The sequence below is a fragment of the Phallusia mammillata genome, chromosome 5 (assembly GCF_965637545.1).
Source record: "Phallusia mammillata chromosome 5, kaPhaMamm4.hap1.1, whole genome shotgun sequence".
NCBI lineage: Eukaryota > Metazoa > Chordata > Ascidiacea > Phlebobranchia > Ascidiidae > Phallusia > Phallusia mammillata.
The window spans coordinates 15,845,808-15,871,731 of record NC_137256.1 but is presented as its reverse complement, the minus strand read 5'-3'; the positions used below and the strand labels follow the sequence as shown (position 1 = coordinate 15,871,731).

The 25,924-nt window shown below is 36.5% G+C and overlaps 3 protein-coding genes across 21 annotated transcripts; 1 reads left to right on the top strand and 2 right to left on the bottom strand.

The window, feature by feature from the left end:
- Positions 1–410: 410 nt before the first annotated feature.
- Positions 411–5,776, bottom strand: LOC145229124 (uncharacterized). 2 transcript variants are annotated; one of them, XM_080094405.1, is made up of 3 exons: positions 5,621–5,776; positions 2,652–2,840; positions 411–1,387 (listed from the first exon to the last, which is right to left on the bottom strand). In XM_080094405.1, the coding sequence occupies exons 1-3, from the start codon at positions 5,747–5,749 to the stop codon at positions 920–922; spliced, it is 786 nt and encodes a 261-aa protein (XP_079950531.1). In that variant the 5' UTR covers positions 5,750–5,776; the 3' UTR covers positions 411–919. The 2 variants fall into 2 exon arrangements, with proteins under 2 accessions (XP_079950531.1, XP_079950532.1); XM_080094406.1 differs by having other exon boundaries at positions 2,652–2,759.
- A 1,808-nt stretch (positions 5,777–7,584) lies between these two features.
- Positions 7,585–10,054, bottom strand: LOC145230498 (dual specificity protein phosphatase 14-like). The gene is made up of 3 exons (XM_080095933.1): positions 9,781–10,054; positions 9,547–9,719; positions 7,585–8,876 (listed from the first exon to the last, which is right to left on the bottom strand). Exons 1-3 carry the CDS (start codon positions 9,940–9,942, stop codon positions 8,663–8,665), a joined length of 549 nt encoding a protein of 182 aa, XP_079952059.1. The 5' UTR covers positions 9,943–10,054; the 3' UTR covers positions 7,585–8,662.
- Positions 10,055–14,674: 4,620 nt separating this feature from the next.
- Positions 14,675–24,026, top strand: LOC145229122 (sorting nexin-33-like). 18 transcript variants are annotated; one of them, XM_080094390.1, is made up of 21 exons: positions 14,675–14,850; positions 15,259–15,345; positions 15,537–15,611; positions 15,781–15,840; positions 16,009–16,065; positions 16,491–16,535; positions 16,768–16,821; positions 16,963–16,977; positions 17,434–17,535; positions 17,674–17,783; positions 17,857–17,947; positions 18,089–18,214; positions 18,290–18,407; positions 19,229–19,362; positions 19,616–19,719; positions 20,068–20,171; positions 20,357–20,434; positions 21,206–21,372; positions 22,209–22,323; positions 22,571–22,662; positions 23,151–24,026. In XM_080094390.1, the coding sequence occupies exons 1-21, from the start codon at positions 14,842–14,844 to the stop codon at positions 23,205–23,207; spliced, it is 1,800 nt and encodes a 599-aa protein (XP_079950516.1). In that variant the 5' UTR covers positions 14,675–14,841; the 3' UTR covers positions 23,208–24,026. The 18 variants fall into 18 exon arrangements, with proteins under 18 accessions (XP_079950516.1, XP_079950530.1, XP_079950512.1 ...); XM_080094386.1 differs by lacking the exon at positions 14,675–14,850 and adding an exon at positions 14,938–15,076 and having other exon boundaries at positions 16,780–16,821; XM_080094385.1 differs by lacking the exon at positions 14,675–14,850 and adding an exon at positions 14,938–15,076.
- Positions 24,027–25,924: the final 1,898 nt, after the last annotated feature.

The following is a 25,924-nucleotide window of genomic DNA, read 5'->3' as shown; positions in this document are numbered from 1 at the left end:
ATTTGTAGGCAGAGGGAACTTTTAAATCTCCCCAATCAATTTCAACTGCTTCGTATACAGCAGTGGTTCTCAAACTTTTTGAGCATGCGACACATTAAAAAACTATAATTTTCTTTTGCGGCACACTTCGCAGGTTAACATAAAAAACCTTGTTCACAGAATGTTAATTTTCAACTTTATTCTGGTGGCTATGGATGTTTTTCATTGCCAAGAACAAAAATATGAGCTTGGAAACGTTGTTATGCACACCAGTATTTCGTCATAAATCCTAAAACATGAGGGAATGTTTGCACTTTAATCAGAAAATATTTCGCGGCACACTTGGAAATCTCTCACGGCACACTAGTGTGCCGCGGCACACAGTTTGAGAATCACTGGTATACAGTGTATATGTATACTACACACCAAAGTTGCGACAAACATTGTAGTTGTTACGACATAATGTGGTGCCAAAATAACAATTATTACGCAACAAAGAAAGTGATATTTACATAATTAGGCTATTGTCTCATTGCACGTTTGTATGTTGTGTTAAAATGTCAGAAGTGCTGTTTCATATTTGTTTTTCAATTAATAAGCTTTTGATTAGTAGTAGAGAATTTATTGCGATCTTTTTTTTTTTTTTTTTTTTTTTTTTTTTTTTTTTCTTCACGGGGTTCGAACCCAGGAACCTCCCGGGGACGAATCCCGATCAGGGTTTTTATGTCTGTATATGGGTCAGGCGCGCCAGGCCATTCGGCCAAGTTCCTGCCCTTTATTGCGATCGACCAGTCAAAAGCAGACGATCGACGTGTTGGCCACACCTAGTGTATACAATGAAAATATAAATTACCAGTGTATTATACCAGTGCTGTTTGCCTATCGTCGATACAAACAATAACTTTAATTCACATTCAGAACATTTTTACGATTTCTTTGATCATGCTATTTTGTAGTTTACCCAATACACGATCAGGAAAGTTTTAAGAAAAGTCCACAACCATTGCGTTGAATGTGCTGAAGACGAAGTTCCAGAGGTTGTTGTGTTGGCTAACAACCGTAACGGTTTGTCAGTAACTAACACCTGTGGTTTGGCAACATAATGGGAACCACTAAACTTCGTTAGTTCTCTTTTCTCTGCAGTAGATGGCTCTGTGGTAGATACAATAGCCAAATTGCTTTTAGTGGTTGTTTTTGGTGATAACTTGGGATCAAGGCTGATCGTAGATGTTTGTGTCAAGGGATTAACGCACACATCATCATGACGAAACTCTTCAAAATCCGTTGTATGTTCCGAGTTAAATGCAAAGATTGGAGCTTGTGAGTTGATTTGATCCAAACCAAAAACGTTTCGCTCGTCACCGACACGCAGAAAGCCGTAGTATTTTTTATTAACATCTGCATCAACCTATAAAATAATAGTTTTCGTACAAATAAATGGAGTCGGTTTCTTGTGAAAAGGTTCGGAAAGCAACTTTAAACGCGCAAACTTAATCAGTGCGAACATTGTTGTTATCTTATCGTGGTCGGTTCCCCAAATTATATCGTATAAAACAGTTGTTCTCAAACTGGGGTCCGTGGCTCTTTAGGGGTCCGTGAGGCAATTTGGGGGGACCGCGAAACGGTTGAAGTAATTCTATAATCTTATTTGGAGTCAGTTGGTGCCTCTGAATAAGTTTAAATCAAATTGAAGATAGACTTTCTCCATTGCTTAACAACAGCCTTTATTGCATAACAACTAACATAAATGCAATTGTTCGCGCACAATCGTAATGTGTTTTTTTTGTCTTGTCTGTGATGTCATAACTACCTGTCTTCGGATCATTGTTATACGTAATTTTGCATAACTATAGTTAAAATTCAGCAATCAACTTTCGTTTTTCTGAAATACACATTCAGGCTTAAGGACAGTGAGCACTCGATATAACGGCAGAGGGACCGTTTTAAAAAGATAATGAAAAAGTTTGAGAACCACTGGTGTGAAACAATTTGCCGACCATTGCCTTAAAACAAGACGAGATTCACAATGGTTGAAACAAGTTATGTAAGAAGAGACAGTTCTTGAAATGTTGTCTCTTTGAGTAGGCCTATATTTTCAACGTATTATTTCTAATGCTCCATGCGAGACCAAACAAAACACATCCCCCAAATGTATTTGTAACTTACTATAATTAAGGCAGTGTTTCTTAACCGTTTTAGCGGTCGTACCCTTTGAGCTTTCATGAAATTTTCTCGTACCCCCTGTCCACCATGGCCGACGGAAGTAAATAAAATTGCAATAATAGGAATTAAACTAAGTGTATTTATAGCTTACGTGTTGAACGCACGCACTAAAACAGTCTTGTTCAAGTTCAACAATATTTACAGCACACCAAACAATCAGTCAATTTAAATCAGTGAAAGACATATAACAAAGTAACTTGTTGCGCATTCTTCACAGATATGCCTAAAAAGCAGATAATTTCATACTGCACGTCGTATCCCCTGCTTTGGTGCTTCGTACCCCCAAAAGTACACGGTACGCCTGGTTAAGAACCCCTGAGGATTTGTCACAGCAATGGTTTGAAAAAGATAGACTTAATATACCTATTCGTACGCAAGCAACAACATATATTCATCGCGCAACTAACGTAAATACATGAAGAACTGTCATAATGAAAAAAATCTTATACCTTTAGACACCAACCACTGGCATATCCCATTTCAGTAACATTAAAAATATATCCACGATCCGTTTTTGATGACGCCTCGTCAAGGTTAGACATAAACTGTTCTTCGTCCTTTAAAATACAGATTAAACGAAATTGGGTGGTGTAAACCTGATTTCCTTTTTCACTCAGTTGGATGTATTTGTCAATTGCCTGTAACACAGGGGCCCAATCAATAAAACTGGTATTTTTAACCAATACGGGTGACGGTTTAGCACAGTGGTGTACAACAGGCGGCCCGCGGGCCACAATCGGCCCCGCCAAGCTATTGTTAGTGTGGCCCTCACCAACACACTGATTCAGAGAAAAAATACAAACCCTCTGGAAATTTAGCAAAATTTTACACCAGTTTTCGGTAAATTCCTATACTTAGCTCACCATACTATAACGTAAAAACTCACAGCAGCCAGGTTTGATGATTTCCGGTAAAAGGCGTAAGAGGGCAGTTACCGTATTTAAAATTTTCAGTGGAACTGCATGTGGTATGATTGGGGACGAATTTTAAAATAAAGAACTGGGTTTAAAATAAAGAAGCCCTAACCGTGAGCATTTTTTTCGTGGGGTTCGAACCCAGGACACTCCCGGGGACGAATCCCTATCAAGGTTTTTTTATGCCATATGTGGGTCAGGCGCGCCAGAACACTCGGCCAAGTTTTTACACAAATTGCATTTAAAATATTTGCATGCGCTGCCTACCGGAAATTATCACACTTGGCTACTGTGAGTTTTTACGTTAGTAGCTCCAACCATTACATAAGGTACAACTTTAATCCAGCGTAAATGAATATCTGCCAAATTCGTTGGAAGATCGCTCGTTAACAAATTCGTTATGTTTTAAAGACCTGAAATTTTTTTTTGGTTTATTTGCCTGGCAAAAGATAGTCTTTGTCTGAACTATATAAGAAAACACATCTGATCTTTAATACAATTATTGACAAAATAAACAGATTTCAAGGCAGATGTCCAGCAAAATTGCCTTAATATACAACATAGTAGGCATTATAATAATAGTGCCACCTAATTGCCGTTGCGTCCGGGTAGGCTGGGGACGATTATGATTAAATACCAATTAAAACATTTTGTGAAACAATACCAGGCCAATAAAATACGCGGAAGAAACAAAACAAACACTTATAGATATATCTTATAAGATCAACCACAGCCCAGGCTAAAATATCGCAAAAGAACATGATGTAACATTATCTTCATTAAAATCAGTTTTATAACAACGAAGTTTGAATGATAAGCTGCAGACAGTGCACACTGTTTCGACCCATATGGTCTCACCAATGCAGCTATGGTAACGAGAGATCTGTGACACTGAGCCGACTTCACTTTGGTTCCCAAGCAGTTCCTTGGCCATTGTAAGACAGTTTCCTCTGTGGTGTATGCCTAGTTGTGGCATCGCACAGACTAGGTGAGGCCAGTGGTGGGATTCAGCCGGTTCGCACCGGTTCTGTAGAACCGTGTCACGAAATTTTATGAGATCAGCGAACCGGTTAGCATTACTGGTTACTGTCAATGGACTTTTTGTAACAGAACCGGCTTAAAAATATAAAAAAATTGAATCCCACCACTGGGTGAGGCATGTTTTTTTTCTGATGAAACTATAGGTCGAAACAGTGCGCACTGCGTCTGCATCAGCTTATCATTTATTGGCTCAATGCTTTTTCGAAGTTCGAATGATTTTAATACCAAACATTTGGAAACAAAATTTAATTTAAAACGTTAACACTACTTTTTTTAAACAACATTTGAATCATTTACTATAAACTTACTGCTTGCTCAATCGTGTTTGCGATTTATTACGTCAATATAATGATTTACGCAACAAGATGCATTGAACAGGAATTGTGCAGGTTTAAATGTATTAGATTAGATTATTAGATAGAGTTTGTTCATGCCTAAAATGTATTCGACTGTATTTTTGCATTGATGATGGTTTACTCCAGTGTTCTGCGACTTAATGTTCGTCGAAACCTGAGCAGGCAGGCGAAATTCCTGACGAATATAATTTGAAAAAATTGTAACATGCCTGTTAGAAATACTTGACTATTCCTAAAATAACATGTAAATTATGAAAAAAATGTTTTTGTACTGCAGTCGTTTTGCTTACATTGCCTAAACTAGGTTATGATTATGTGATCAGTTGTGTGGCAATGTTACAAATAGCGATTCAAACAGAATAAAGATATTTTGGTTTTTCGTTTCGGTACAAACATTTTTGTTTCGTTTCGGTCTGAGCGAAATAAATGTACGACGGTATTTTTTGGTATTTAGTCTTAACGACAGTATCTCTCTTTGTGGTTTTTTTTTACATAGCAACATAAGCTTTAAAATTTAACTGATGATGCCAGTGCACAATGTCGCAATATTTGCTTATGGTTATGGCAGGGCAAAAATGCTTTTTCGTGATACATGCCCAGACATTTCGTTGTTTCAAATTTTTTTTATTTTGTTTCTTCGTTTCGGTAATTATGCCAAAAGTATTTATTTTGCGGTTTATTTTACATTATATTTGTTTAGATTTTTTTCTGTAACAACTATTATGACCCACCTGTCTTATTTAAACGTAAAACATTATCTTTTATCACTAAATACCATGAATAGCCGACAAAAAAATTCTCAATACCTACGTAAAGTCACACGCCAAATATGACTTACGATGTCTAGCTATACCACGCAAAACAAATTAAATGACATATGTATACGTGTAAAAGCTTGCGGTCAGTGGCAGTCGCAGCACAGTTGTTGTTACCACTTGTAAGTTAATATGCTTAACATTCCGTTCACAAGAGGGTCTAATTGTCAGATCGGAAACAAGTTAGCCTCACATCAATGGGATATGATCCGATGATGACACGTTTTGGAACAGACAGATCTCCAACAGCTTGTACTAAATCCTGGTTATTAGGCGGTTTGTAATGACTTACCTCGGCCAAAACAATAATTTGTGCGTCTTTTGCCCTCTGAGCTACCGTTTGTGGTTCCTGTTTCAAGTCACTACAGCCCATTGTGTATGTCCAAATTGAGGCAAGAAAAACCACTAGACACCAGTTCATATTTTCTTGTTTAACAGCAGCAAAGTACTAACTGCATGAAGTAAAAATAGCGTCAAGATGTAAAGCCTAACAAGGAAACCGACATTATTTATAGCTATCACATGTTTCCTCACAAAAGAAAAGCATCGGTTCAACAGCAGGCCTAAACTAGCGAATAAGATTTTATTTACGCATTTCCTACATTAAAATACTTCGGCTATAACGTTTACCCATTATGCATGCCCCGGAGCTATCAGAGCCTGCTTAACTTCGTTCGGGCAAAACAGGAACTGTGATATGCCAAGAAAGTTACAAAAACTCCCGTAATAAAAGCTTGACCTGTCGCTGTTTCGTTGAACTGTCTTTCGGGCATTACTCTTTATTGCATAAATATTTTATCACCTGTCCCGCCCCGACAGCAATATAACCGACCTACGATCTACACAAAAGAAAGCAGTATAAAGAGTTGTGACCAAAGAGTGCGTTCCGCGTGTTTTAATTTGTCTGCTACGTTAAAACTTTCAACTGTAGAGTATATCTACTTTCTTGTCAAAAACTATACTTGAAAGACGATTATCTTAACAACCTTTTCCCCTTTCTACAGTCTATGCCTGGGGGTTTGAAAGCATGCGTGATTATAGGCCAAAGATGGCTTGGTATTCTTGCGTTTAATTGAATAAATCATTTCGTTGGTATGGGCCACCTTACATGAAACGTAAGTGCTGTATTACGTCATAATAACTCTGTCGAAAACACAACCAAATTAAACATGGTTTGGAAAACATTTAATGAGGGTCGACCAACCCACGCAATAGGCTTTTAGCCTGACACGTAATGTAAAAACCGATTGTTCTGCCTAAATATGTGTGTCCTGGGGATTTTGTTTAGAGTAATACTTGTCTTTCACGGATTTATTTTTAAACAAATCCAACACGCATGTTTAACAGTCAGGTAAAACGTGTGATAGCATAGTTCGTTTCTCCTCAGGTTTCTTTATTTATCCCAAAAGCAATAAACCTGTTGTAATGATGATGAGTAATAGATAATCCGATTTATACAGTAGTTTTGGAAACTTGGACGTATGGAACTTCAGGAACGTGTTTTCTCGTCTATAACCCAGGTACTATAACCCTGGTAGTGATGTGCCGAATATTCGGTTTGCCGAATCGGCCAGTTTTACTATAATTCGGATTCGGTCGAATAATTTGTTGCGATCGGGTCAAACAACCATGGCCAAGACAACCTCAAACCTCACAGAACTAAATGATATTGAAACACAACTATTCTGTTGTGTAACACCAACCCTTATATGTCATGTTTTTGTGTGAAAGGCATAGCGTGCAGCTTGACGCCATAAATGATTTGAACGAATATAGGTTTCGGCTAAATCAAAATGAAGATTTGGTGCATCTCTGGTTTTTGGACAATTGTGTTCAAGGCCATCTGCACAAATTGAAGTTTTTCTTATTTTTATCACACGAATGCATAACAACGTTTACTGAAAATAGAATAAAATTTAGCTATTAGAACGAGTCTGCCAAAAATATACGCCTTGTGCGTTGTCCCAGCTGGATACTGCTTGTTGTTTTTTCGCCAAATCACAATTTCATTGAATCATTGTGGTATAGAGGGCATTAAGGAAAAGTGCATCAGATAGATTTTATATGGCCCGATTTTTAGTGATCTCTCAGATTTCAAATGCCGTTAAACAAGACGTTTTAGGGCAATCCTTCGTCGCTTTCCCAGAATGTAAATATTGCAACGATACCACAACGAACAATAAACTTTTCAAACTCACTGCGCTTGCCCATAATGCATTATTCAATCGCAAGATACTGTATAAACCACTAGACGACTTTTTAAACTTGGTTTGTTATATTTGGCGACCCAACTAGTAAAGCGTAAGTTAATAGCAGAGCTGTGGCGACCATATTTTTTTCAAACAACGTTTGTTTTTAAACTAAAAGTTGCAAGTTACTGAGTCATTGGGCAAGTAGCAACATATTGCTGCAAGAATGCGTAATATGTAGGCCTAGCATACTTCCATCCCTCTAAAGGAGGACACAATGTTGAAAAGAATATGAAAAAATACTTCCAGCCCCTGCCTTAGACTGTCTGAAGACCCCATGCGCCCACTCTGGTAGAGATGGCCGCCTTATGACAAGGTTGTGTGTTCTTACTTATTACAGTCGCTTGTGTTTCCCGAGCAAGAAACTTGAACGACATTGTTCAAACCCAGAGGTTTTTGATGTTTGAACTAAATCAGGGCAACAGCTATGCTTAAGTCGAAAAAATGAATCAACAGAAAATCAACACAAAACAGGCAGCTCGACGGCTAAATCTTTGTGAGCATAATGCATTCAGGCAACCACCACGATTTGTGATCTGATTTAAAAGCTATTTACAACATGTGAAAAGACCAATTTATGTGCCAAATAGTGTTTAACACAAGTAAAGTCAAACAAATTGTTTTGTTATCTTTAAGTTTGTGACCTTAATAGAAATATATATATTTGTTTTAGGCAGAGAAATCATATTTTTTTCTCGATTCTCTTTTTTTTAGCCTAAGACCGATGGCAAGCCTGCCTTATTTTAGGTTTAATTAATACACACTTTTTTCTCAAAAAGCGTTGTTTTCAAATGTACATGCTGTAAAAACAAAATAAAAAAGGTAAAAACACAAACATCTATCATGCATGATCGACTAACAAACACAGTGATAATATTGTACAAAATTCACAGCACTGCTTGTCAACTAGACATATAATGTACAGCAAATTCACCTGTTTGAAAAAACATCACATGCAAATAGCACTGGACATTTTTGAACTTTTCCCAAAGTGCACACCAAATTAAACTAAGCTAGAAAAAAATGTAATACTAATGTCACAGTGAAAGAAGCTGTTACACACAGCAAATACAGTTTTTGTGAGTTTATCTTCTACTTCCGCCAACAAAAGCAACCATATTTCTTGTTTCATGTAGATAGATGTCTGGAATCAATCCAATTGGTGAGTGAACCATAGCAACAGATTTTGTCCCTCTCATTTTTTTCTCGTAGTCAATAAGTTGCTTCCAGAACCCAACATTAGGCCGAATAACAGGTCTACTGTGTCGCACATGACTATGAGCCTGCTTTAAAGTCATTCTGTAAAAAATAAATTGATTGCATAGTTTTGCAAAACAGTATGGAATCAACATCAAAGTAACTTACAAAACACATTGTTGAAAAGTAAACAGAATTAGTCAGATTATTACAATTGTCAAAAATCCATAAAACACATGTGAACCAAGAGTCTAGACTACACATCTTGTATTTTTAGGTCAATTACATAAATACAATTGTTTTAATGCACTATTTTCATGGTGTGTTGTTGTCATTGCAATGCTCTACAGAATTTACTAAGTTGGTGCGATGTAAAGTGGAGCAGTTTTTACCGGACATGCATGCAAATTGTGACCCACAGTTTAGACACGAACACATTTTGTTTAAGTTAAGTTGCTCATAGCATTAAACAGTTGGTAAATGTCCAACGCACAAAAGGCATTTCAATCAGTTTGCTGTTAATTAGCAACTGAATAGTGACTGAGGGCTTAGTGTGACATTTATTTTTTGCAAGTGGTGAAAAAATAATGATTGTTTGTGTAGGAACAAATTAATTAATGTATCATTGGGTCATAAACAGTTTGGTCACTTTAAAAACAATTGAAACACTAAACTCTACCAAAAAAATGGCAAATCATCGAGTCACAAAATGGAAATTGCAAGTTTTCTATTGCAAGTTTGTTTAATATATATACATTCCCATCTTTTATACCTGTGATATTTTATAAGGTAAGCAATGCACAATGACGCAGATCTTGAAACACCTGCAACACAGTGAACAAGACAACGCTCTCCGCGTCTTGATTTTTGTTCAATTAAATCAGCAACTTTGTCAAAATATGGGTAGATTTGGGCATGTGGAACATCATTGACTGGTACACGTATCTGAAATTTTGAAAAGTTACATCAAAGTTTCACATTCATTTATTCAATGCATGAATTTTACCACTTCAATGCTACTGTTCCACGATCGATTCGGTAAGTCAATCGTTGCGTTTATTATGCAATTTATCTTTTTATCGAGCACGGCCTGTTTGTTTGACACTGCTGTTCCGCTACTCAAATAAAGTGTTGGAGTAATTTCATGAATAGACCTCCACAGAGACATGTTATGATCAGTAAAGTTGAAAAGTCACGCCCTGTCGGTTAACTTCTTGTTACCTAAACATCAGGAGAAGGGTATCGTATTTTATTGTTAAGTTGTTGCCGTGTTAAACAATTCGGTGGGGTTAGGACATTTCACTTTATCACTAGAGGCAGTATACAGTATATTTTTTTCTCCATATTATAAAATTTTACATCATACAGTATTGCGGAAAGGAATAAAGGGTTATTATTACCTTAAGCTTAAGCAATGTATTTTTATAAGATACATCAACCTATTTTTTCTTACTTGTCGGCATTTTAATACCCGTAAGGTATGGTGTTAGTAGCTCCACTAATTTTCCTTCTCTGCTTGATTGTATTTTTCGTGACGCAAAGGATCGTTTCTTTTATCTTTTTCCTTTCTATTCTGGCAGAATGACAATGGTATTTTCTAGCATGTTGTTACAAAGGCTGCATGTTGTTACAAACAATATAGGACGAAAAAACGTAGGATAGCAATTAGCAATATTGTTTCTAGGCCAGGTCGACGTGCTGAATATTATTTAATGCGTTTACCATTTTTCTACCAAAATTGTAACCTTAACTTGTGGTAGAACTACTATCACAAGAATTACTCTTAGCACCAGGCCTGCTCTTTCTGGTAGGTGACGCAACGGTAACAATAAAATCAACTTAAAATCCCAGTTCTTTATGTTACATTTAGTCCTTAATTTAGTCCTGTTCCAGTTTCACTGTTTTTAAATAACCGCACTTTTTACGTCCTCTATCGGTATTTAGCAGACTTCTGTGCTGTGAGTCCTGGTAGCTGGTAGAGCTACTAGTACTAACCACCAGTGTTGGGGAGACTCGAGTCAGTGACTCGACTCGAGTCCGACTCGAGTCACCTTTTTCAAAGACTTGACTTGACCCGAGTCTCAGCTGTGAAAAGACTCGACGTGACTTGGACTCGTCTTAGTAGAGACTCGACTCGGACTCGGACTCGTTATTTCACCAACAAAACGGAAATTTCTTATAATGGATAACCTGTTCAGTCGGCTTCAACCAAACAACAACAGCACTTTAATGTGCGATGCGAAGCTATTTTTGCTTAATTTTAACGTAACGAAGTCGCTGCTACATGCACAAACTTGTTAACGCTGGCATTAAGCATTGTACTTATTGCTTGTTTTGAGGTAGCCTATGCGAATGCAGTAGCCTACACGCCAAGGCCAAGTATTCGCTTTTAAGCGCTTACATTACTGTACAAACGCTCTAGCTAGCGCATGCAGTAAAAATATTTTTGTGTTTTAAAAATTGACGTTCTTGTCCAAGCTGTTTAATGAGTGTCAATTACCGTGTTTCATTAAAGTTGCCCCTATACTCCAGGGCTACTCAATTAGTTTCGTCAAAAGTCCAGATAGAAAAGGTAAAAATTACCAAAGGTCCGGACACTTCTGTCAGAAATGCAAATGCAACGTGTCTTAGCCTATTTGGTTATAGATAATGTGGACAATCGCGGTCAAAATTGAAATCTTGAACTGACATGCACCAAACGTGATTTTATCCTTGCGAGAGTGTATTGGTACAACGTCATACAGAATACATTTTATCTGGTTTTACAGGATTGCTTCGTAAGGTAATGATTTAAAATTCAGTTTATTAAATCACAGATACAATTATGCGCAAACAACCGCCTCTTTGTTAAATGTATAGTGAAATAATCGACCATTTTTTCGTCATAGTTGGACAATCTGAACTCACATAAGATTTTGGCGGGACTTTAGGCTCCTCGCAGACTGCCGATCAATCGTTATGCCGACCCCAGTTTAAAAAGTGCCTCTACATAGCATTGTTTAGTTAATTAACACACAAATGTTGCCGTAATCAAAAGACCGTCGAGGTCCACGTCGAACGCCTCAAAGGTCCGGATATGGACCGCGGTCCGCCATTTGAGTAGCCCTGCTATACTCTAATAAAGGGACGTTGATGGGATTTGTTCACTGTAATAAAGTGGGGTCCGTAAAAAAGTCGCGATGAACCATTCAAATAGATTAATTATCCAAACCTTTAACCTTTCCTTGCAAAAACTTTTGGGGACTTGCCTTGACTCGAACCACTAATGCAGGGGTGCACAACCTGCGGCCGAGTAGACGATTTTGTGCGGCCGTGAACAAGTTTATTAAAATATATGCACTGGCGGCCGTGACGTAAAAACCTCTTTTGCTAAATATTTTGACTTTCAAACTGCATTAAATAGATTTTGTAAGACTGTAAAGAATATTACCAGCCTAGTGACCCTGTGCATCACACTTTATATACGCATATTGTGTGCAAACAATGCAAATAAACAGTCACCTCTTGCGTCATAATATAGATTATGACGTCATAAATAACTCAGACTGGTCGTCAGACTGTTTAGCTCAATCTGTGGATCAAGTTTCAAATTATCCGGGCTTTTTGAACGCCATTAAATGGTTTATGTATGTGTGGGACAAGCCCTATTTTCACATGATAAATTTAAAAACAAAAACAAGCAGGTAATTGGCGGCCGTTGGTGAAATAAGAATCTGCGATGCGGCCGTCTTAGCAAAAAGGTTGTGCACCCCTGCACTAATGACTTGACTTGACTTGACTTAAAACTCGAACCTCATTTGACTCGACTCGACTTGAGACTTGAACCCCTTCTGACTTGACTTGACTTGGGACTCGAACCCCTATGATTTGACTTGACTTGAGACTCGACTAAAAGGACTCGTTACCCAACCCTGCTAACCACAGTGGTACTTACACAGAAACTCACGGTACAAAAGGTTTGCTAAATACCGATAGAGGACGTATAAAGAGCGCAGTTATTCAAAAAACACTGAAATTGGCATATAATAAAAAGTCATGTAGGCCTACGCGACAATCAAAGTCCGGACCACTTACATAAGAAATCAGGACGTTTGTTGGTTTCAATTGCAAGTAGGAATTCCGAGTGTTTTAGCGCTTTTAGGGAATAAATAAATCTTTGCAAAGTTGGTTTACTTTGCGCGTATTTGCTCTGAAAAATCACATATCGCGCACACAAAAGGATGCAGTTAAGTAGCCTAATAGTTCTTGATCATCAGTTCCAAATAAACATAAAATAGCATGAGGTCTAACATCAATTAACAGTTTGCTGGAAATCCACTCAGTAACATTTTCCCAATACTTCGCAGTTATACAGTGCATGAATAAAATAGATGTAAAAGGGTTTCTGGGAAATCTTGACAGAAAACGCACTGTTGTGAGGGTACTATATGCCAACGGTATATAATTTATCATTAGTTATGAAGGCTCTTAATTATGTTTTTATTGTACAAATGTAGTTTTTAATGTATATGTGTCCCCAGTTTGGTATGTTCGTTTCCGTACCCAAATCTCTTTCCCACATTTCCTGTTGGTGTAGTGGTGGTTCTGTTGTGTAATCTGTTACGTGTAGGTAGGCTTGTTTTACCTCGCTAAATTTGGCGATAGTGTTTAACCAAAATGGGGTCTTTTGAATGTTTTCTTTGATGGCATGTTTGGCTCCCACATCCCAATTCGCTGGGATGGCAGAAACCAATCTAATAAATTCAATGAATCTGTGATTGGTTGGTGTGAAGTTAAATCTTAGTGCGATGTCGTCGTAAGTCGTATATAGCCTTCTTTGTATACCGGCGCGGATAAGAGTTGGGATGTAGAACGCATTTGAGCGATATTTGATTTCTTTGTTCAGCCAGAGGGGCCTAGGAATGTTTGTGGGTAACCCAGTTAGCTTAACAAAAAGTTTGCAATCAGAGACTGCTTATCGTAACGTGCGAAGTGGTATCGATTTTATGTAAGCTTTTGAGTTGGGCGAAATGTTACTGCTTAAACAAAAAAGTGCCTTACTGATTTTTTTTAGGCGGCGAAAAGCGGGTTAAATTAGGACAATTGATTATTTTTTGTCGTATCTTTCGGCCACCTGCCAACCCTGGACATTTTTTCGAACGTTGTATTCTATGGGAAGTTTATAGTGCTTTGAGTGGTTGCAAGCATAAGTAACGTCACATGAAGTAACGTCATATTTTACGTCCGCCACCTTTCATTTTTGTAAAACTCGACGTCTATGATTGTATGCCATTATTTTCACACAAAGCAATAAAGCACAGTTGGTTCTTTCACTCTGTTACACTGTATATCTGTTTGTTAATTATTGCAGTATTGTTTTTTAATGTAGTTAACGGCATTAATGATCATTTAACTTTTTAATTATGCAATTTTGTTGTTGTCTTGTTACACTGTAACAAATGTTTCGATAGTGCGGCTCGACTTACTTAAAAGTTTGTTTTTTGGCTGTTTGATTTGACACCACTGACCTACAGGTAGTAACCCCCCAAAACGATTGTTTCGGTTCGTCGTATTATTGTCTTGATCAAACACAGCCTGTATCTTAACTAATTCAGTTGAGGTTAAATTCAGCACGGATTTTGAAAAATGAGTTTTTCGGTTCGGATCAGGTCAACCCGGTTGGGTGGTTAGGGTTTAGTTTGCTGTTTACTTAACAACAATCTGAACATAAACTATCGGGTCCACCTAGTTGTCATGATTTTTTACATTTTTTTTGTAAGGGGAAGTAAAATTTATGCGGTTTGTGAATAGCCATAAACATTACAAAAATATATTTTTATTAAAAAACATTTCCGCTTGACCAGGTTTTTCCGCATGACTTGTTTTATAGCAAAGGTTGCAAAAGGCAAACATCATTATTTAATTTTAAGACAATGTTCTGCGTATTGGACGGGAAGTGGCATACAAGCCTAAAGAGTTAAAACTGCATTTTTTTGTATTCCTGTCGCTAGCTGTAAACAGTTTTAAAGTAAAGTTGATTGGCTGTGCACAAGTAGAGATTTTTGCAATTTGTACCTAGCTCAGAAAAATGGAAAAGGTGAGCTGTGTAACTTGCAGTTTTACAAGGCTTATTGCATGTAAAGTTTCTTGAAAATATATGATAAAATTTATGTTATTATTCTAGAGAAATAAAAAATAAACAAACTTCATCTGTCAAAAGTAAGAAGTTGGAAAACAAAAGTGTAACTGCTGCGCAAACATTGCTTTGGATAATGTGTTTGTTTGGCACTACAGCTTTAGCACACACCTCACAATGCCTAAAAGTAATACAAATGGTTTAACAATGTTACTTTTAGTCTTTGCCCTAGTAAATTGTTGAAACGACACCGGTTCAATGCATTTCTTTCACATAAGTTATCTGACAGTTTTGTTTATACTTTTCAAGTGTTACAAAAATACAAGACAACCTTCTTTCATATGGGATTATAGTTTTCACCTTTTTTAGGTCAAAACCTTGTATGATTTTGATGGTGATACTGAAAATGGAGAACTATCATTTTCTGCTGATGAAATAATAACAGTAACAAATAAGGTAAAGTTTTTAACATTTATCTGCAATATTTAAAAATGTAAAGTGCTTTATATTAGTTTTATAGATTGATGAAGAAACACATTATGTAAAATTCTTCATTAATTAAAAAAAATTCCACAATTGGGAAGATAATGCTTTGTATAACCTGCCTAATCTTCATTTGTCACTTAGTACAAACTCATTGCTTTTAGGACATAGGTGATGGTTGGTGGGAAGGTCAGAGGGCTGATGGAACAACAGGATTATTTCCTGAGACATATGTAGAGGTAAAAGTTACCAGAAAGGTTTTGTGTTTGTTTATTTGAAAACACACATATCTTAGTTTCCAAATATTGTTTGGATTGCGAAACATTGTAACTTCTATTGATTCACTAGGTTTGTTTTGTTGTGGTATTTTAAATGAACCCTAGACTTCAAAATGCACTATCTTTGCAGGCTTGTGACATGAGCCAAACTGCTGCACCTGTTTTGGACCTACCTCCACCACCGATACAGGTTAGGATCAACTAATTGTGTTCAATACTCATAACCACTACCAACAGTACCCAATGTACTTTTAGATAATGCATTTACATTAGGTATGTAATATCATGTCTATCAATATCTATTTGAGAGATTGTCATACATACTGTTGATTTGATAGTTTTTTTTTTAATTTACAAGCCATACAATAATGATGATGATCCATTTGGTGTTGGTAAAACTTTTGAAGGAAATGAGGTAGTAAGTGTAGTTCTCTGTGTTTCCATTTATTGGTTGTCTTTTTGTAAAAATGGTTTGCATCTAACAACCATGTATCTATTACTGTAATAATCTGAGGAACACACATAAATAAATGCTTGCTTGTTTGTTTTTATATTGGAAGTAATATTCAATGGATCAGAGCACTTAGATCAGTAGCTGTAATAAAAAATATATCAGAAACAGTAAACATTAAACGTTTGTACTGTGTAATGAAATATAATGTAATTTTGTTTCATGTACAAGTTTATTAAATTATCCAATGTACGCCCATAAGAAATTATATTTAAGGGAAAGCATTAGCTAAATGTAAACGACTGTTTTATCCTCTTTTTCTTTATTGTTGTAATTTGGTAAAATGTATATCTGCATGATCCCTTAATACGTATTGCTCCGTTTGCAAGCATTTCGATGATGATGACACTTTTGGTCTTGGGTTTAGTCCACAGGTATTGCAAAACAGTTGTCAAAATCAAAGTTTATTTTTAATTGTTATAATTGTATTGAAGTTCTTAAAAAATATTAGCTTGAGCATTTAAATTAATTATGATATTAAAAACTGTCAAACAATTTGCCATTTGCACAATAAACAAGATGTTTATAAAATTCAGCAATTTGTTCCAATTTGTGATAATTTTCATATTTTTTGGGAATAAAAAAAGTACAAATTTTAATTGCAAGCTTTCTGGTCAGAAATCGCAAAGTGAAAAACTTGAAACGCTGGGCGATGAAAAGGTACCATCATATTTAATAATTGCCATTGGTTGCTTTTTACTTTGACTAACCACCACACAGCTTTGCTTAAACTACTAAATGCTTCTGATTACTCATGCTTTTAATTTTCTTACTCTGCTAACATTTCAAATGTCTTATGAGGAAAATACATCACAGGTATAGTTCACGTATATTATGCTTTTAGTTGGGCTGTTGTTTTCATGTCTTGTTCTTTTTAGTAGGTTTATGACATTACCTGGTTTTTAATTTATAATGTATATTTTATGATCATTTTATTGTCATTGATAAATAGTTAACACCTACTTGTGTGATTATTCACTTTTTATGCTAAAATTTGTTTTTTTTGCATGCAAGTATAACCAAACTGATGTTTGTAGTGATACACCTTTCATTTGGCAGTTGTGTAGTACCAACAATTTTACTTAATGTTTTATCGCATTGGTATTCCAAACTGTACAAGTAAAATGTACTTGGTAAATGCATATTCCAGTTTATCATAAGAAAAGGCCTGCAATTTTGTTCAGCATATTTTTGACATCAAATTTTAATAATGGAGTTAATTCATCAAAATGTTTAGTGTACTTAATAATATCAGTTTTGTGTTTGTCCCAGCCATGGGGAGATCCGGCACCAACGCAAGAACAACAACCTCCAGTAGCAAGTGATGGAAATGATTGGGCTGATGATTGGGATTCATCTGCTCCTGCTGCTAATGTTGGTCTGATTTATAATTTTTATGTGTTAGTTTGTTTCACAAACATGTTTGGATAGTCCAATATTTTGTAAAATTCTATGATGAGTTTTAATTTGATTGCAAATATTGTACATTACTATTGCGTTCCTTTTTGACAGTATCAGCAACCGCCTTCCCCAACCAAATCACACCAATCGCTTGGAATATCTGAAGCCTCTCCAACCAAAAGGACAGACCGAAAAACAACTATTAAAGTGGGAATGAACTTGTGAGTAAAAATTAATGAAGGTTAGGTTGCTGGGACTGGAAACCAATCGTGGATTACCTGTATTTGCTTTTAGACTTTCTACCTTCACCAAAACACCAGCTGAGGCATACATACTTGGTGAATGTAAAGCTGAGCTAGGAGACACTGCAACTAGTCATATTGTGGTAAGTTATTCATGGTGGGCTTTTGTTAAATGTTTAGCCCATATTTTATCTCTTTTATGCAAGCGATTTAGTCATAACATGAAACATGCACAAGAATTTGTTTGCTACCAAAGAAAGTTTATTATCCAAACATTTTTGCAGCTTGCTGATGTTGGACCAATGTGGGAAAACAGCCCAGAACCTTTTAGCTGTGCTGTTTCAAACCCAGTCAAAGAAAGCAAGTTTTCCGGGTTTAAAAGCTTCATCGCATACAACATTACTCCTTCAGTTAGTGTTATGTGATATTGCTGACTGTAACTTATATGAATGTCTAACAATTTCCTTGAATTATTTTGCCTCCAGCATACCGATACCCCAGTGCAACGCCGCTTCAAGCATTTTGATTGGCTGTACGAGCAATTAAACAAGAAATACAACGTCACAATTGCTATTCCACAGCTTCCCGACAAACAAATAACTGGTAACAGCTCGAATTTGAAAACTTGAATAGTAGCTTGATTGAAAATAACTTTTTTATTTGCAAAAATTTGCGCCAATTTCATCTACATCGTTTGCAAAAGGTTTCCAATAAAATGTGTTCACTATGTAATTTCTTTCTAATCAGGTTGCAACTTGAATGCTAAAATACTAGACAAGGGTTTTACTGCCGTCCAATTTAAAAGAGTGAGATTGTGTTTCATGTTTGCGTCTAGTTTTACGGTCGTGGTTACTAAATTCGTGCGAGGCAAGTTGTTTAATGTTTATACCTAGCCTGGTGCAATTCATTTTCATGCTTCTTTCAATGAAAGCGGATATGAGACATTGCACGCCTCTGCAAGCTCCTTAACTGCGTTGCGTATGCAAGACACAGCCCAGGAACACCGATGTACGAACTGTGTTTAATTGATAGCGAAAATTCGATAATAATAATAGATCCTGCGGTGCCTAGTTTAACTACAGCACCAATCCCTAGTATTGATAGTCATTGAACTAGACACACTGCATTGATTTCCGATTTTATGACCTTGTCACAAACAACCCGTTTTGGTTTTACTGCTTCTGCCTTTGGGAAACGCAAATCTTTAACCTTGATTGCGGTCAAAACTTTTTTTTTCCAATTTATCAACAAAAAATTAAATGTTACAACGACACTTTATTTTCGTGTCTTCTTTTTTTAATGTGCAATTTTGAGTTGTACACTATTTGTGTGATCGAAAATGGTAATTTAACATATAGCAGGATAATGGTTGATTTTCATTTAGTTCATTTCATCGTTTATGTTATTAAAAAATTGTAACGCAGGACGATATGAGGATGAATTTATTGAGGCACGTCGCGCCCAACTTCAGTCGTGGATTTGTCGTATTGCTCTCCACCCTGTGGTCTCAAGATCTGAAGTATTTAAACATTTTATCACATCAAAAGACGACGAACGGGTGCGTTGATTTGCAGTTTTACAACCTCAGTTACCACGTGGGCTTAGTGGTTCGTCAAAAACGCGTTACCGCGGTGTGTTAAAAAAGGTTATGACCCCTGGAAATTTGTACTCGACTATACCGATTTCTATGCTAGAATTGGCTATCAACATGTTATTTAGCATGTCCCAAACTATTTTCTGAGTTATAACTTTCAAAAACGCAATTTATACATGATAGTGTCACATAAGGTGCGCAATTTTGTGGTTAACAGGCGTGGAAAGCTGGCAAACGGAAAGCTGAAAGAGATGAAGCTGTCGGTGGCGCGTTTCTGCTCAGTGTAGAACCACCCCCTAACACTGTTGACCTGGTCGTAGCGTAAGTAACAGATGATATGGATTTTTGTCGAACCGCGGCTGCTTCCCGCGAGAATACTTTCTTGGTCAGCCATATGTTTCGATCACTTGAATCATTTTTCATTCTTTTTTTTGGAATGAGGCGAGGTGTCCATTTCCAAACTGTTCACTCTCTTGATGTTGACCACAACAAACATTGGCAAACTGTTCATGCCCTTCAGATAAAACTTCATCGTAACAACTGGCGAAATTTGTTTCACTAATTGGAGTTAATATTTCACGGAACAATTTATCTTTACGTTTTTCATCTTTGAACTTAAAGGCATATTGCAAAGTATTGCTTGTCATTGCCAAATCACAAATTTTGTAGGGAGCAGACGCTAGATACACACACAAAGTTTACAAGAAGTATGGACGAATCTTGCAAACAAATCATGATAATCGGACAGGAACAGATCAAGTGCTACCAGGGAGGTACTAAATATTTCGTTCCTTAGGCCCAAGCCATTTCCTTATGGAAACTCTTTTGGCGTTGCCATCATGTTTTTAATCCGTAAAACTTATGGGATGTAGTAAAATTTCAGTTCCCCTTATTATATGACAACACGTTTCAATTCCGATAAAATATTCTTGTACATTATTGTTTTGTTTTTTTGCAGCTTACAAGCAAGAGAATCAAAAATTCGCCTTGGCGTTAAACTCACTCAGTCAATCGTTTGAACTCGACGAAAGACCGGGTAAATACTTCTGCAGTAGAAATATTCCAATAGTAATAAGAACAACTTCCTTGTTTTGCGTCTGTAGCAAGCAGGAAAGTGTGACGTAATGCATTTTCGTATCACTGATTTCCAGCTTATAGTATAAACACAACCATGTACGTGGTAACGGTTAAGTCGTAAAGAATTATCTTTACTATATAGTATGGCAATGTTGAGTTTAGTTTTTTGTCACAGAAAACTTAAATGGCACATTTGTGTATTGATGTCCTAAATGACTTACTCAAAACCACTCAATTGATTATGTTTTCTTTTTTTTAAATGAAGACGACAAATTAGCATGTTTTCAAACGTAACTCTGCCCACAGCCTTCGAGACCACAAGCAACTTTAAACCATGCTACATATCGTTGTCTTGTGTTATTCAGTGTTCATGTTCAGTTTTTTCATATTCCTCTCTTACAAACAAAAATATTGCCAATTTCTCAACAACAAAAATCACACAAAATGCACCAGGCATTCCCGTTACAACTGCATTTACACAGATTTGGTAAACTTAAAAAAAGTGCATAATGACTTCAAACTCGTTGCTTCTCCGACCCTTAAGGGACTATTGACCCCAGTTTGAGAACCGCTGTGTTAAATAAACAAACATTAATCGCGTTTTTTTATCTACAGCATTTCCTCCCATTTACCCCTTGCCAAAAAATTTCTTCCTAGAATTAAAAGTTCCTCATTGTGCCAAGTGGTCCCTTTTTGAGAACCATTGATCTAACTCATGTGTTTTTTTCAGTTTCCCAACCACTAACTGATGCACTGAAGCAGACAAGCTTCGCGTTCGAATCTATTGGTAAAATGTACGGAGAGCAAGCGAAAAGTGATTGGTATCCTCTGTTGGAAGGAATCAACGAATATAAAGGAGTTCTTGCAACGTTTCCCAACATTCTTGGAAACGAAAAGGTTTGTTAGTAACTAAGTCTTGTTATACTTTCAGTTTCAACAGAAGCAGGATCGTTTAGGTATATGACACAGGCTGGTTTGGGAACTACAAATACAATGCGAAAGGTGTCGTTCCTATACATTGCCAACCCAAATTAATGCCCTATTTAAAAATTATCTATTTTACCTAATAACATGGTTATCCGCCTTGTGGCAAAGGTATTCCAAATTGTTTTTAACTTAGTTCGCATAGTAGTATGCAGTATTCGGTAGCATTCATTTAATTCTTTTTCGTTCAACAACAACGTTTTGCCTAAATTGTACAAAACCTAACTATTGTTTTTCGAGTTTGTTTTATGTCAAAATTAGAAAGCCACGTTGTAACACAAGTATGGCGAATCGGTATTGACTGTGTTTTGTGATACTTGTAAGTAGATTTCGGAGATGCGTCGTTCATCTTTTGAACTTTATGTTCTTTACCAACGTTTTGCCGCTCGTATACGAAAGAATCGTCTTTTATAACGTCAAAACAGTAAAGTACAAAACCATCGAAAAACGAAAAAAATATGGACAAATACGAAATGTGTTCACTTTAGGAATGAGCCAAAACCCTACCCGCATCCGATTTTAAAAAACGAAGCCCTCATTAGGTTGCCTAAATTGCGGCAAAAATGAAGCCGAGTGTTAAGTTAGGCCCGAATCAAAAATGTAATTTTAATTAAACTGAACCCCGAACCCGAATCTAAAAGCTTTTTTCGGCAGGGCACTGAACATTAACATTGTTGGTATTTGATATAAAAAGCAACGAACCAAAAAACTAAGCTGAAACTAAACCGGATTGACGTGTTTTTCTACAGAGTGTGCTGGACAAACAGAAAGATGTTCGTCGACTGCAACTGGAAAACAAAGTTACGTCAGACGAAATGGATGACGTCACTTTGAGGACGGAAAAGGTTGCTTACTGCGTTCAAGGTATGTTTTATAGAAATATGAATGTTGTTGCAACTTCTTTTGGTCTGAAATTTGTTGATTGTTTTATTTGAGTTGTTTTTCCATACAGCTCGATGCGTTTATCACGAATTCAAAATTATACGTTAAAAACAAAATCTAACAAATTAGCTATGTCAGGATCGCGATAGGAACGATTTTAATTCCAGGTTTCTTGCAACTTATCGTTTTGCATGGTTAGCCGCTTGTAACTGGTATAGTTTTGTTTTAGCCGAAGTAAATCACTTCCAGCATTATCGGGTTGGAGATTTTGCAATGTACATGAAGGACTTTCTGGCTGCCCAAATCGCTTTTCATCAAAAGGTAAGCAAAAAATATATTGAAGAAACACCGATCGGCATTATCAAGTTTTTACTCCAATAAAGCAATTTAAACAGTTGTCGGAGATCAATTCATCGGTGACAGGCAAAATATTTCACAACTGTACTTTTTTAATTCTAGGTCGCATGCTTCGGCTTAAAAAAAATAATGTAAGGGGCAGGTATAAAACCCAATCTTTCGTAAAATAAAATTTTAGTGTATTTAACTTCTTACTGGCACCAGGAAATTTTGTACAGTTGACGTAATTTGTCAGGCTGGTAGTTTACTTCGCACTGTATTTGTTGAAATTGGTACGCAAGAGGCAGTGCAGACGACAGTCAATAAACATAGAGATGTACAGAAAACATATATAAGACATGAAACATTTAAGATGCTCTCGGTTGTAAGTCGCATCTTACAATCGACTCGATTAGAGCACTAAAATCAATAAATATTTTGGAATTTAGTCTGATGTATTTTTTATCTATTAGATCGTGGAAACTCTCCAGAAAACAGCAGAACATTACAAGTCAATGGTCCCGGAATAGTCTTAACGCTGCTTGAAACGGTTTTGCTCATTGTGCTACAGTTTCATCTGACAAAGCGATACAAAACGTGTTGTTTGTTTGCGTGTGAAAATGTGCAATTCCTATCTGCTATCTCCAGATTTTATTTTCCTATTTGAAGTTATTGGTGTGATTTTATCATGTTGATGTTTTTTCTCTGCCGCCATAGATCTATTTGAGTGCAATCTTGTAAATCAACAACTTGTTTAGTTTCGCAGTTTCATGTTCAGTGTTCTATACCATAGTTATATCAGCAGCGCTAGTATGAGTAATTTTTTCAGTTTTTATTTTAAAGCAGCATCTCCCAATTGCAGTGTTCTGATTTAAAATGTTTATGTTTTAGTGTATACTGTTTGTATTGTGTTGTGCAATGAATTATCTACAGTACTATGATTCGCTGATCATTTTTATCATAACCTTGACTAAAAACGTGAACAAAAATGTACCATTTGCACTTAAACGCTTTTGGCGCACAAGCGGTTGACTTCAGCTCATTACTTAATAATTGCGTCTGTACACGTTTGGGAGCAGTCAAGGCAAGAGGCAAAGGTTTTAGCGCTTCTCTATTGGATTTTAATTATATGCAATTGAATCCATACGCGTGCCCACAGATATCGATTTAAGATCGGAATATAAAGCTTAGTTCATCGCATCTCGTGCTCATAACCTAAGCGTCAGCTTTGAAGGGAATGTTTTCGGGTGTAAGTAGCGAGAAATTATTTGTCCTCAGTGCAAAAAGTTGCTTTGTGTTTTTATTGGATCGACTTAGGATACAGCACGAATAAAAGAGTTGCAATCCTCTCTTTCTGTCCTTACGTAGTCTCTTGTATGACATCTTTCGATCCAACGCCAAACTACCACATTTAGAAATCGATTTCGGCATTTCTTGCAGTGGACGGAAGAGCTTTGCAGGTAAGACGGCTTACAAACGAAGTCGGTCAGGTGGAATCTGTAGAATTTGGTGTCAAAGCTGTACTTAATGATCAGTTAATAAAGTAACCAAAAAATGAGTTATAGATTGAAGAATTTGCAGCAAAAGCATTTAAAACGCGCGGACAAACAAAATCCGTGTTTCGATCCCTTAATTTATTAGGAGGAAAGGCATGTGTTCATGGTAATATCATTTCAGTTCGTGGTTTATTTGTCATTTGAGTACCAAAATATATTTTATAAAGTGCCGACCTAAATGATGACGTGCCGACCCAATAGATCTGCATCAGGACTTCAGACTAGTTGTGTAATTATCATACATTTGTTTTCAGGTGACAATGGTTGGACTCAATTGTGTTTTGATTTTTCTCGCGCTTGGATTGTACTTTAAGCCCACACTCACTATTAGAATAGGTATGACATTTAATAGTTTTGTTTTATTATCGTACGTATTATCGTCAGGTGTTCGTGTTTAGTCGCCAAAGAGCAGCAGCAGTTTTATACCACCTACTTATAGGCCTGATAAATGTCTAGATTAATTTAGACTGGTGACTTTAACAAAAGTGGCAAACTTTGTTTTTGTTGTCAACCTGAAGTAATTTTTGAAAAGAGCACGGAACTTACAACAGTGTGGCAATTTTAATTATCGTCAAAAACTTAATTTTCATGATTTTATCACATTAACGTCTTTCTCTCCTTTTATTTTGTTTTTGTAGTCTGTAAAAAAACGTTACAAAGAAGCAACAAAATGCAATAAGATTAAACACAAACATAGGCTATATTATAGCCTATATGTATGCCGTACAAAAATATTAGTAAATTATAAGAGAGCGCTTTCTCGTGAGAGGATGTAAAAAAGTTTTGTCAATGTTTTTAAGTCGTTGCGTTTATCGTCTTATTTTTCGTGTCCTATTTTTAACGAACCGTACAAAGACGCCCTAAACAATTTTTGTTTTTATGTGTTTTTTTACACTTTACCACAATGAAATAATCTAGTATAGGCGCAGTTTATTTATTTTTTCGGTAATTTATACTTTTTGACATTTGTTTTTAACGTAACCGAAAAAACATATAATTAAGTTTGTATCACTATAATGATTATTTGAAACAGTGTAAGTATTAAATATATACAGGACAACTATGCATTGCGTGCTTACTGTTTTTTACACTCCACTTATTTTTAAATGGCTCGTTAATACCCGCGGGAGTGACCTTTGAGGGGGTGGGGTCAAGCTGTTGTTCCATTACGGAAAGGATGTACGCCTGGGCCACTTACATTGGAAACCGTTTTATGCGATTAAACTGGTCGAATCCGGCAGCGCCAACTCATTTATTAACCGTGATTAAGTTAAAATCGATTGAAATAGAGTCATATGTATCCTGCATAGAATTTGACACAGGCTGAGTTGCTGTTGAAAGTTCGCCCAAATCAATATTCGGCTTCGACACAACTCCATCGTTCCATTAGTCAACGTGTTGTGTGCACTTGTTGCTTTTCAGATGACGCGACAAATTTGGCCACTGGCTGGGTCAGCGCTAAGTTTTGAGTGACAACTTTTTAAAAGCTGGGGATCTTGCATTGCCACTTAAGTCAAACTGACGTACTGCCTGTTGCTGTCACAAAAGGGCAAAACTTAGAAAAGATTCGTCTCCATTTTCGGTGTACATTCGGTTTTTAAACTTTAGTTTTAAACTAGACTTGAAACCAATGAAGCCAGTCAGCAACAAAATACATATGTGTTGATAAGTGAATTGAAACGATTGAAATG

What these genes read in the sequence shown, in the direction of transcription:
- LOC145229124 (XM_080094405.1), bottom strand. Translation starts at nt 5,749, where the DNA reads ATGAACTGGTGTCTAGTGGTTTTTCTTGCCTCAATTTGGACATACACA. An exon ending in AAATTATTGTTTTGGCCGAG is followed by an intron (nt 2,841 to 5,620) that starts GTAAGTCATTAC and finishes CCTGTGTTACAG; the next exon opens with GCAATTGACAAATACATCCA. An exon ending in CCAGTGGTTGGTGTCTAAAG is followed by an intron (nt 1,388 to 2,651) that starts GTATAAGATTTT and finishes ATTATTTTATAG; the next exon opens with GTTGATGCAGATGTTAATAA.
- LOC145230498 (XM_080095933.1), bottom strand. Translation starts at nt 9,942, where the DNA reads ATGTCTCTGTGGAGGTCTATTCATGAAATTACTCCAACACTTTATTTG. An exon ending in GGAACAGTAGCATTGAAGTG is followed by an intron (nt 9,720 to 9,780) that starts GTAAAATTCATG and finishes TCAAAATTTCAG; the next exon opens with ATACGTGTACCAGTCAATGA. An exon ending in TACCTTATAAAATATCACAG is followed by an intron (nt 8,877 to 9,546) that starts GTATAAAAGATG and finishes TATTTTTTACAG; the next exon opens with AATGACTTTAAAGCAGGCTC.
- LOC145229122 (XM_080094385.1), top strand. Translation starts at nt 15,026, where the DNA reads ATGTGTTTGTTTGGCACTACAGCTTTAGCACACACCTCACAATGCCTA. An exon ending in CATACAACATTACTCCTTCA is followed by an intron (nt 18,215 to 18,289) that starts GTTAGTGTTATG and finishes TTTTGCCTCCAG; the next exon opens with CATACCGATACCCCAGTGCA. An exon ending in GGTTGCTTACTGCGTTCAAG is followed by an intron (nt 22,324 to 22,570) that starts GTATGTTTTATA and finishes GTTTTGTTTTAG; the next exon opens with CCGAAGTAAATCACTTCCAG.